The sequence below is a fragment of the Ixodes scapularis genome, unplaced genomic scaffold, assembly GCF_016920785.2.
Source record: "Ixodes scapularis isolate PalLabHiFi unplaced genomic scaffold, ASM1692078v2 PGA_scaffold3__209_contigs__length_174095766, whole genome shotgun sequence".
NCBI lineage: Eukaryota > Metazoa > Arthropoda > Arachnida > Ixodida > Ixodidae > Ixodes > Ixodes scapularis.
In genome coordinates, this window is record NW_024609868.1 from 39,965,829 (window position 1) to 39,977,997 (window position 12,169).

The following is a 12,169-nucleotide window of genomic DNA, read 5'->3' on the forward strand; positions in this document are numbered from 1 at the left end:
CGCCCAACGACGAATTATGGAAGTCCTTGGTACGCCCCCTCCCGCTACTAGGTGACAGGAAAGCAGGCGCAAGTTACCGAGGCAACAATGCTCGAGCATTTGAGTCAAATGAGTGAACGGAAATGGGGGAGAGTGTATCGCATTGGCTAGCTCGAGAGGCTGCCTCTTTCTTATCCTTTTCCTCTGTACCGGCTCCATTGTCTGCTACACCAACGCTTTGTCGAAACTAATCGAACCCTGTCACGGTTGCGGTGCCAAATAAGTGGATTCGGCAACATTGCCAGACATGAACGCAAGTTATGACGCATTACAGATTCAAATAAGCGAATAGCATAATGCAGAAAAGATTGGATTCGGGTACCACAGGCAGCACGGATACGGTACGCTGCCAATGACGTTCTGGCGGATGGCCGGGATGGCGGATGGCTGCGACGGCTGCTGCACGCGGTAGCCGCCGCGACTCACGCGCAGTCATGGAGACTCAACAAGAAAGCGCGTGATAGTATGTACCGAGGGTTCCCAAAATCCCCTGCTGTCATGGCGCTGTACATACTGCAACAGGTCTGTTGTTACCAGATGGTATTATGAACGAGAAAAGATGATGCTATATATATTTCTGATAACTGCAGCTAGCTTTCTTCTTTTGAGAAGTCCTATGCCTATCTTTTAGTAATACTAATTCACAGAGGCAACAGACGCTGTAAACGCGGCAACCCAGCAAGGTGGGAGTTAATTCAGTGTCGCATTATGTTGAATACACCAGTATACCTGGAGGGAGACGTGCTGGTATTCTGAAGGAGTCCCGTCCAGCCTGTCCTCATCATCTGCCTCGTAGCCCAGGCTGTGCTGGTGGGTGCGGCGGTGGAGGGCCTCTTCCCTGCGCCGTGCCTGGGCCTTGGTTGGACGCTTGCCCTCCCGCGGCTTGGCACTTCGCTTGGCCCAGCTGTGTCCTGAGTAGACGGCAGCGCGAATTAATAAGTAGATAAGGCCGAGCCCTTCGAATTGGGTGGTACCTTGTGCAACCTAGCTAGTGCTCGCGATTCCAACAGCTCTGTCCATGAGCCAATCCAATTTGTGCCGCCATCTGCTCTTCAACGAACGGAAACCTGACATATCTCAATGAACTGTGACTCTTCTGACTTCAGCCCCACCTGCTGACCTCTATTGTATCCTCTGAAAAACACTTCAAGTAAGCGCCCTTTGACACTGACGAGAAGCAGCCACAAGGCCTCCATATTATTAGTACCGAAGCGCAGTGCAGCGAGCGATATGAATTTGTGACACCGTGTCACTCAGGCAAAATACCCTTTGCAAGGCGCCGGCAAAAGCAGAATCCGGGACTTGGAATGCGGCATCTCGGTGGCCTCATCCCAGCCATGCACTATGCTGAAGGTAGAGTCCCGATCCATACACAGGTAAATTTACGAACGTCAAATACTCCATACTAGCAGCGCCATGAATCGGCAGCCATGGCGGTTTGCACAACAAGAAAAACGAGCGCAACAAGGCACGCGAGTTGTCACGGCCATTGCTTAATGGCACTGCCAGTAGGGAGCGATTGGGCGCGTTCAGTAGCGCTTCCCTTGCCTCCGAACGGAGTGCCTCGAGTCAAAGTCATCGGAGCGCCTACTGAACGGCAAAAAAACCCGCGGCTCCAAACCTGCTTCTACGCAACTTCCGCTTCCTTCCCAGTGCCAGGCGGTCTCTGAATAAACTGGAAGCAGACGATGGTGAGCACGATCGCTTCTATTTGACGCCGGTTTTGAAGAAGTCTTCACAACATCGTTGAAGAAAAAGCGGGTGATTGTACACATTAGCGCTGCTGTTCGAAGCGATGATACGCGATCGAGCCCTTCGCTAGAGGGTGCAAAGGCAGCTACTGTTATAAAAGCCGACAAAAATCGTCGTCAGCACACACAAAATACAGAGCTCAGCGAATCTACCCCGCCGGTTGCGATACTTTTATACGGCCATAAGTTTGTTCTGCCCTTCGTAACGAACTTCCTATAAAACGTATTTGTATACACACGGGAAGTTCGGCCGCGCTCGGCGATCAAGGTTTTGTCGGCTGAAGCGAGCCTCAGCCAACGTGCACCCCGATTTATCTACACAAACAGAACATTATTGGTATCATGCTCTGCGTGAGTGTCCAACCGGCTTCCAAAGTCGCATTCATACTCTGTTTTGCTCTGTTAAGCGCGGACAGGACTATCGTCAATATTACAGAGTTTCTGTGCAACGGTGATCAAGACACGGCATTAAATGAATGTTTGCGTTGTTTATTCATATTCAAACCAAACAAAATACGGTCCAATGCATTTTCCGAAAGAGCCTTATCTGAAAAGGATATTTGAACGCGTTATTCGTCTTACCTTGAGCACTTTTCATTAACAAAAGCGAGCAAACCGCGCACCCGCGACAGAACCGAAGCAGCTTATCCCGCCATATTGTTTGTTTTTTCCTCTTTTAGCGCCGGAAACCGTCATCAGTCAGGAAATGACGTCATCTTTAGCTCCTTTGACTCGGTGCTTTGGAGCTTGACTCCGGAGCCCCGGAGTTACGTGCACCGGAAGTGACTTTTGGCCGTCCAGTGGAAGGAGTCAGTGACTCCTTGACTCCGGGCCCGCTACTGAACGCGCCCATTGGGACTCTACTATTATAGCCTGTTGCAAATTTAGAATAGCGGTACAAGCCCATTCCACAAAAGTTGGCCACAATTGGAGTTTCCTCCTCTCCTCCACAGCACTTGCTCTGCTAAAATAAAAAGAGTGGAGGGCTTTGTGGGGGGAGCCTATCCTACTATATTCTTACAACAAACTACAGTGACATCTGCGGCCCCCTCGCATCAAATCGGAAGATAAAGGGACGGCCCTCACCCCCGTGCAAGCTGGCCTCGACGAAGACGCGTATGCATTGGATGCAGCCGCGCAGGTTGCTGGGGGTGATGTGCGCCAGGTCTCTGACGAGCAGGGCCAGGCATTCGCAGCACTTGGCTAGGGCCAGAGGGTCGTGGGGCAGCAGCTCACAGGCCAGGCTGATGGAGAACTGGTTCACGGGGGCGCTTTGGGGCACGCCCAGGCGGTCCTCGTCCGCCCCGCCGCCGACCTGGACAGCCAAAGTTAATGTATCAGAATGTTAAAAAAAACCAATGTTAAAGGATCAGAATGCTAAGAAACAGAATGTTAAAGAATCCCAATGTTGAAGGATCAGAAGGTTAACAATTACAATATAAAAGGAGCACAATGTTAAAGCACTCCAATGTTAAAAGGATCAAAAAGCTCAGGAGTAGCAATGTTAAAGCACCTCAACATTAAAAAACAAGAAAAAATTTTTTTTCTTAAAATGTTTTTTTTTTTTTTTTCTTTGCAGCATTTAAGCAAGTTTGTTAGCCTCGAGCCGGTATGCTGCAGCCTTATGAGGTAGTTACATAGAATGTTGACAGGCTTTCAGACGAGCTGCACAAGTTTAACTAAATGTTAGTTCAGCGCAGTGTTGTACACGTTCCTCAAAAAAAGGAACGAAAGCTCGTTCCTCGTTCCTTCTGATATTTAGAACGCGTTCCCGTTACAGTAGACTCTCAGTAAACGGAACTCCAAGGGACCAAAAAAATTTGTTCCATTTAACAGGAGTTCCGTTTACTAAGAGAGATGTAAAAAGTGCCGATTTTATGTGTGCACACTCTCTTAATACTCTTTTATGGATGTCTAAACACTATAAGGTGAATGTAACTCATAGTTTTTTAGAAAGCAAGGAAACTACATGAGGTTTTTACATAGCATTCACAAGTTTATTAGGCAGCAATTAATCACTGTGGACTGAAAAATGCATCAATTTTCTTTTGTTTGAGTCCTTGCATCTTCATTTTCAGAATCTTTTTCTCCATGTCACTTAGGCTTTGGAGAAACACTCCCGATTATGGTTCCTTAAGAAAAAAACCAGGCACTCCTCCAGTTCTTCGTGGTCGCCGTGTCGCAGACGCTTCCTTTGGGCCCGAATCGCGTAGCTTGTCCTTGTCGTGCAGGATCCTCGTTAAGCTGCTTTTCGGGACGCCGTGCTTCGTCGCAAGCGCCGTCTTCGAGTATGAGCCGCTTTCGAAGTCAAGAATGACGTCCATCTTCTTTTCCAACGTCAGCGCATGGTGTGCCCACTTCTGTGTTGCCATTGAAACAACGGAGGCAAGGCCTCAACTTCGCGAGCGCTTACGAGCCACCGAAATTGGAAGACACCAACGCGGCAATGAAGCACGGTAGGCACCACGACGGCAGGAACGATGCGGCTGTAACTTAGGCAACTCGAACAGAGACCGAACAACTTGATCAAGAACAGCAGTGTTGCATTCGTTGCGCCGACTATCAACGAGGCGAGGCCAACGAGGCTTGCGAGGCTAGAAAAGAAAAAAAAAAGAAACAGCCGGAACCAAAAAAGGCTGATGCTCATGGCAATGGGTCTGCCTGAAGTTCTATTTTAGGTTCCGTTTACACGGTGAAGTGCAAATTTTAGTTCCGATTACCGAAAGTATTTTTACCTTATCTGAATACAAAACCAACCAACTTACGGGCTACTGTTCCGTTTAAGCGGCAATTCCGTTTAAGCGATTTCCGTTTATAGAGATTCTACTGTACAAGTTCCATTTGCGAAAAAGGAACTCGTTCCCGTTACATTTTAAAAAATGGAACGTACCGTTACATATACGTTACATTAGTATTTTGATGATTACCATATTCAATTGGAACAAACAGAGTTGTTTTTGTTGTTTTTTAATCTATCCCATCAAATGGCAACATACGATTTTGAATGCCGTGATGGAAGGACGGGAGAAGACAAGCGGAGGCAAGATTTCATTTGTTGATATATTCACGCTTAAAAATCTCAGCTTTGGGCCATATTTATCTTTAAGGTGGGTAATTCAGGCGAGCCAAATGTACTGTTGCACGCGTGTTTTACAACCATCTCACACGTTTCAATCTAACAAAGTTCCTCGTTCGAACTTAACAACACTTGCTTCTCGATGTTTCTGTCCGCAAGAGGAGCAAGAGAAGAGGAGGGTAGGGTTTTTGGAAGGCCAGTCTTGAAAGCTGCCAGTCCTTCGTGAAGGTTAGATTCGTTGTTCTGTTCTAAGGTGGGGGACAACAGGACAATGAATAAAGGTTAATTTTTGTGTATACTTTAAGTGACCAATGTTCGGGATACAAGGTTGCGTTTGATGTCTGGTCACCTGTTGCTCAGTTGTCACTGTAGGTCGCTTTCTGAAAATTCAGTGATGGCTGTAGTCGGCATTAGATTTCTGGTGTATGAGGATTCGTCAAAAAAAGTAACTGAGTGTGAGACGTCCCTCTTTCTGTGTCTTTTCTTTCGACTAAAAGTGTTGGTTTTTTGTACTGCAGGCTTGACCACTGAAAAAAAATGTATCGATGTCCATTAGCTTTCCTGCACCCAACTGTTACCAAGAGAAAACCTCACAAAATAAACCCTAAAGCGCCATTCACACATTTGCAACCAAGTACGACCAAGAGAGACACACCGGTTTTTAAGCCTCTTGCGAGGTTTAGGACCAGTTCCACAGCAGCGCATCAGGTCCTAAGTCGTCGCAACAAGCTTAAAAACTGGTCTTCTCTCGGTCGGTCCGACTCGGTTGCAAGTGTGTGAACGGGCCTTAAAGTGCCATTCACATACTTGCAACCGAGTACGACTCAGCGAGACAATACCGGTTTTTAAGCCTTTTACGACGCCGCAGAACCAGACGCGCTGCTGCGGAGCAGGTGCTTCGCAGTCACAATTTGCTTAAAAACAGGTCTTGTCTCTCACGGTCGTACGCGGTTGCACAAGTGTGCCTTAAGATAAGTAACAAAAAGCTAACGAGACCCTGCTCTTCATAATGATATTGTTTTTCTACATTTTAGAATTTCCCTTTTAGAAATAAATTAAAAAAATGAAAGCCGTTTACAACTCCCTGTAACGCCGAATTAGAGCGCAGCTCTTGAGGAGGAGGAGGGAAGGGTACTGGGGGGTGGGTCAAGTGACCTCGGGGGCGGGGGGTCACGTGACCTTGGAGGTCACGTGACCTTGTGGGAGTCACGTGACCTTGGGGCGTCACGTGACGTCGCGGGGGTCACGTGACCTGGGGCCACGTGACGATACCGATGACGTCATCAGTAGCGTCACTGATGACGCCATCAGTGATGATGATGACGATGCGGATGCCGGTGACGTCATGAGTGACGTCACTAATGACGTCATCAGTGATGATGACGATGACGATGCGGATGCCGGTGACATCATCAGTGACGTCACTGATGACGTCATCAGTGGCTATGACGTCAACGGGGGGTCACGTGACCTCGGGGGTATCCCCAGGTCACGTGACCCCAGGGGGGGTCACTTGACCTGGGTAACCATCCTGACCCTCGTGAGGGTAACCCTAGTAACCCTTGTGAGGGCAACTCTCGTGACCCTCGTGAGGGTAACTCTCGTGACCCTCGTGAGGGTAACTCTCGTGACCCTTGTAAGGGTAACTCTCATAACCCTCCCGACCCTCGTGAGGGTAACCCTCGTGAAGGTTACCCTCACGTAAGTAACCCTCGTGAGGGTAACTCTCATAACCCTCGTGACCCTCGTGAGGGTAGCCCTCGTGAAGGTTACCCTCACGAGGGTTACTAACCCTCGTAACCCTCAAAAGGGTTACCTTCACGAGGGTTACCCTCACGAGGGTTAGTAACCCTCGTAACCCTCGTGAGGGTTACAAGGGTAAGTAACCCTCGTGAGGGTAACCCTCGTGAAGGTAACCCTTTTGAGGGTAACTAACCCTCGTAACCCTCGTGAGGGTTACGAGGGTAAGTAACCCTCGTGGCCCTCGTGATCCTCGTGAGGGTAACCCTCATGAGATTAACCCTCGTAACCCTCGTAACCCTCACGAGGGTTACGAGGGTTGCGGTTACGCCGACGCCGACGGCGACGCCGCTCAAGCCGGGAACGGGCCCCTAAGAGCTGCGCTCTAAAATTACCCCACTGGACGAAAAAAAAGGAACGCCGTTCCTTCTTCTGTTCCAGTAAAAAAGTAACGTGTTCCCGTTCCAGTTCCACTGATGCAAAATGGAACGGTGGCGTTCCTTCGAAAAGGAACGCGTTCCAGGAACGCCGTTCCTTGGAACGCCGTTCCGTACAACACTGGTTCGGCGATGCATGATGAACAGCCCCTTTTTACTCTTTCCTACATACCCGGTTCTTAGGACAGATATTTCAATGCCTATCTACATCTCACGATCAGAGAAGACTCTTGGCCACCAGCTCAAATCTGCCCAATATTTGACCGAACAAATTTTCGTGCACTACCATCCCTTCTCTTTTTTTTTAATAACTGAGAAAAAAATTAATTCAAAGTTGACATTGGCTGCCGTAATACAGCACCAGCTATTATTTTTCTTTGTCTTGTCTCTCTCACCTTCCCAACGAAGATTTGAGGTTCAGTTGAGTTTTCTACTTTGCCTAAGATGTACTTTGTGAATTGCAAGGAACTACCATAAAACCCTGTAGGGTGCCCTCCCCCGAGAGATTGCCCATCCAGTTTTCTGGCTAAATATCCAAAACATAAAAATTCCGAAACATCGCTCAACCCTTTCGAACATCACGCTATGTTTAATAGGAATCACGTCAACCGCGCAATCTGCGGTACCGGTACGTGTAAGAAGCGAGTTCGCAGCGGGTTCCCGCGCTTCTGTTCGTGATCTGCATGCGCGACATTGGTTCCCGTGACATCCGAGTTCGTAGCCAGCTCCTGCGTTTCTTGCCAGCGATTTGCGCGCATGATACCGGTTCCTGTAACAGAAAAGTTTAGCCGGTTTCTGTGCGTTTACCGCACCGTGAAACAAAAATCTGCTGCATCCGGAGTCTGCGATGTCCTTTCCCACAACACAGGAGCTTCTAGCAAATTCTTGCATGTTTATAGCGTGACACGCAAGTTTGCCATATCCACGATTTGTGGCAACAGTTTGTGCGTCACGTGGTTCGTAGCGGGTGCCCTCGTGTTTATCCCCAATTTTTTTTAAGAACTTTTGACATCTCATCTTAAAGATAGCTCGCCTCATGTTTTTCATCTTTTACCTCTTCATTTTGCGTGGGTGCCTTTACAGGATTTTACGGTATAGTATGCACAAGATCGAACCTCAAACGAAGGAAGCAACTGACCAGTATCCATTCGCCGGCCGACGTGTCCATGATGCTGCCCATTGAGCCCTCCTGCTGACATCCGGACAGCCTCCCGGGAGCCTCCCCGCTCGCAGACTGGTGCTGGTAAAGCTCGCTGTCCGAGGTGTACCCCCGGTCTTCGGGACGGTCGTGGCCTCCGTGGGAATTTCTCGCCAGCTCGCTGTCAGACTGGGCTCCTATTGGGCGAGAGACTGCACTCGGTACGTGGCACCAGCACACAATGCTAGAAAATTGCAGTCCTAGACCTCGAGGACAACGTCTAGGACGACCTCGAGAACGACGCTTAGAAGACGACGCCTTGGACGGACTCTTGGATGACTTCAGGGATGACTACTAGGATGACTTCTAGGACGACCTCGAGAACGATGCCTAGAGATGATAACATGAGATCAGGATCTCACAATCTAATGATGCCAAGGAAAAGTGACTCACGCTGGTTTCCCTCTTTTTATTTTTATTTATTCATACTTGCCACGACCAATAGGGAGTTTTCCGTCAACATCTGCAGACACATTTTTTTCCCTGATCATAGCGCATAACAACTTTGCTGTAAAAAATTACACTAGCTTGATTATGCTGACAAAAGCCATGGAGCACAGAATATTTTGTGAATAAGCTGGGCACATGATATATATGTGTGCGACGTCATACAATGTTGAAAGTTCACATGCGATGTCACCCGTCATGGTGTCACATGATATCATGACATCACAAAATCATGGTGTCATGTGGAGTCATGATGTCATATGACACCGTGACATCACCTACACCATGACATCACAGTCATGTGATGACATCAGTGTCATGATGTCAAGTGATGTCACAGTCCTTCATGACACTTTTCTCATAGAATCCGTAGAATAAAACAAATTCTGCATTAAAATATGTTCTCCACCCACCACTGGCCAGGGTGTCGCAGCTGGTGAAGGTGCCCTTGGCGGGCAGCGAGGTGCTCCGGGCAGTCTCCGACCCGGAGGCAAGTCCGGGGGGCCTGAGCCCGGCCCCCGCACACGCCATGAGCAGGAAGAGGATAGCCCAGTCCCCTGGGGCCTGCACGCAGTTGGCGCTGGTGCGCAGTAGCTCCTGCAGGGCGCACGCCACCTGGCAGGACACCTGGTGAAGTGTGGGCGGCTTCAGCACCAGCAGCATCTTCAGCGACCGCAGCACCTGCGTCGTCAGAATGCGTGCGAGATTGGACGCCGTCGCATGCTCGGTGACAGGGGAAAGGCTGAATGTTCTTGGGTAAACCTCGGAGGTTACGTCAGCTCATGCAAGAGGATTGTCCTTCTGGACAACCTGTGTTCCGGCTAGGCTCACCTGAGAGGTCATCTCCTCACGACGGATCAGACGGATGGCGAGGCGCAAGATGCCGACGACTGCGCGCTCCAGAAGGAACCGATAGTCGCTGGCACTTGCACCCATCACCAGGGTGTAAAGATGGTCCCTCACTGCAGCCCAAATTGGGCCCACACGGTCTCTGCGACAAACGTGAAAACGATCCATTTTGAAACAGATGCTTATCTTGCACAAGACGCGAATGACATGCGACCCATCTCGGAGAAGGGGCTGATTTTGTGAAATGCCTTGACAGTTGTGTTAAAGAAGACACAGTGCCATGGCCTCGCAACTCTGTTGGTCATCGCGCTGATGCTTTGGATACACAAGAACCGACTTCAAAAGTGCTATATTTGCTCGGGTGTTAACTCAGGTAGACTTAAAACTCAATGGTTCTGCAAAATATTATGGAATAAAGATTGCAAGAACATACATCATCTACAAAAATGTTTATTTGGTGTGCTCTATATAAAGCTAGTTACCCTCCTTTACCCAGCTATATGCCCCTTCAGTAAATCTTTAGCAATACAATACATTCAGAATAAATAGTAAAGTATTACAAACCTTTTAAATAAATGTAATTAAACTCCAAAAATCAAAGGAAGCTCCTAAAAAAAAAATATTGCTACGTTGTACTTACTTGTTCTGTAGAACCACCTTGATCAGTAGTTCAAGAAGAAAAACAGTGGCGTATTCGTCGTAGCCACCAGACATAGAAGAGTGACTTTCAGGGCCATGGCAGGCGTAAATGAGAGCCTAGAAACAAAAGCCACAAACACATTTCTTGCATGTGACTTCCACCATGTGAATAAAAAGTTAAAGTGCAGGCGAGCTGATGGTGCATAATTAGTAAGAAGAAAAATCTGGAGGCACGGTAGTAGAGAAAGCTGGTTAGAAGAGCCCAAAAAACAATCAAATGAAAGCCTAGGGTGGTAGCCCTTTGGTAGCAAAACATTATTTGCTACTCTGAGGCTTCAAGGAACATCCTTTTCAAGTTCAATCTGGTAAAGCAGCTAAAGTGTTCCCCTGCCTGCAACTGCAAAAAGTAAAAAGAAAAATAATAATTTTAAAACGTCTCGGAAGATATACAGTTGAACCTCAATTTAACGAAACCCGATTTTACGAGTTTCCCGATTTAACAAACAAATTGGGATTCCCCACGCAGCCTAACCCGAAGAATGTCTTTCTCAACTTTACGAAGTTCCCGATTTAACGAAATAATTAGGGGGTCCCGGTGACTTCGCTAAATCGAGGTTCAACTGTAGCTTCAATTCACAGTCCCGATCAAGAATTCGTGAGGAGACACAATATAGGTGGCATTTGCTGGACACCTTAAATGGAGAATATTGTTCACGAAACATGCTTAGGAAAAGCCCCTTCTTATCATTTACAAAGAACAACATTCCGAACGTTGCAGTAGAGCCACAGAAGCTTGACCTCGACGTGCGCTCAGCAGCAATCGACACGGCAAACGATAAAGCAGCGATGGCACAGGCGAGCAGGTGAGGATTCACCATGTTAAACCATTTGAGGATGGGTGGAGAACAATAATAATACAACCTGGAAGAGAAAGGAACAGAATCACAGAACAACTAGCACAAGACAGATTTACTTGGCAGTATGAGTAAAGGTTGGTTTACACCTTTGCGTCTGCTTACGGCCGTGTGCCTTGGAACCTCTTAAAATCTCTTGCGACAAGAGGTGCCAGCTAACGGGTAATCGTGGAACACATACTGGGCATTTCCGGACATTACCCATCTTCTTCGGGCATCATTTTTTTTTTTTTTTTCTTGGCTCGTAAAGCTTCCACCAAAGTCCGACCGTATATTACGATAGTAAGCACATCTGATCTCGCAAATACCGCAACAAAACTTTCGCTCTAGAGAAACACGGTTCCAGAATCGCCTCAAAGACGGTGCCATCACGCCAGCGTGTCCTCTCATCGTAAGAGGTTATAAGAACTCGGGCCTAAGCAACGCGAAGGCATAAATAAGCCTTTGTTGAAGGGTCAACGACGCAGCCCCAGGAAGTGCCCTTTTTTGCCATCCAGTACCGAGAACGACATTCAGAACGGTGTAGAACGCGAGTTTGCAGTAACGCCGCAGAAGCTCGCCATCGACGCATGCTCAGCACGAATCGACTTAGCTCTGGCAATCGGCGAACTGTACCCGTATGACGGTAAATGGATTTACTCGGCCATAGGAGCACGGAGTGAACGCTGTATTGGGGCTAAAATGGCGAGTGTCGCACCTTGACCAGCTCCTGCAGGGCGTCCTCCCTGAGGAACTTGGACTCGGACACTAGCAGCTCAGGCTGGCAGTTGGCCACGCAGTGGAGGGCGGCCTCCTGGGCCCGGTGGTCCTCTGGGTTGGGGCCCTTCTGGCTGCTGTCCATCAAGTAAGTGACGAAGGTGCTCAGGAGGCTCTGCTGCTCGCTGCGCTGCTGGCTCAGGCCGACCACGTCCTCGGACCGCAGTAGGGACACCTCCCCCGATGGGTCCACAAAGTCCTCTGCCTGGGGGCGCGAGACAAAGATGGACGGGAGCCGTCAAAGAGGGGTGTCATCCACCGACATCACCTACGTTGTTGATAGATGTGGGTACCGCCAGTGGTGTGATGTAACCAATGATGCC

The 12,169-nt window shown here is 48.6% G+C and overlaps 1 protein-coding gene across 2 annotated transcripts in view; it reads right to left on the reverse strand.

Moving 5' to 3' along the window:
• LOC115328431 (Golgi-specific brefeldin A-resistance guanine nucleotide exchange factor 1) overlaps positions 1 to 12,169 on the reverse strand; it is a 55,823-nt gene that overhangs the window by 13,229 nt on the left and 30,425 nt on the right. For both annotated transcript variants that reach the window (XM_029989642.4, XM_029989641.4), the window contains exons 20-26: positions 11,788 to 12,051; positions 10,178 to 10,293; positions 9,520 to 9,679; positions 9,102 to 9,369; positions 8,182 to 8,378; positions 2,877 to 3,105; positions 769 to 950 (exon numbers count right to left, since the gene is read on the reverse strand). In XM_029989642.4, coding sequence (XP_029845502.2) covers positions 769 to 950; positions 2,877 to 3,105; positions 8,182 to 8,378; positions 9,102 to 9,369; positions 9,520 to 9,679; positions 10,178 to 10,293; positions 11,788 to 12,051 — 1,416 coding nt within the window. The remainder of the gene's footprint in view (positions 1 to 768; positions 951 to 2,876; positions 3,106 to 8,181; positions 8,379 to 9,101; positions 9,370 to 9,519; positions 9,680 to 10,177; positions 10,294 to 11,787; positions 12,052 to 12,169) is intronic.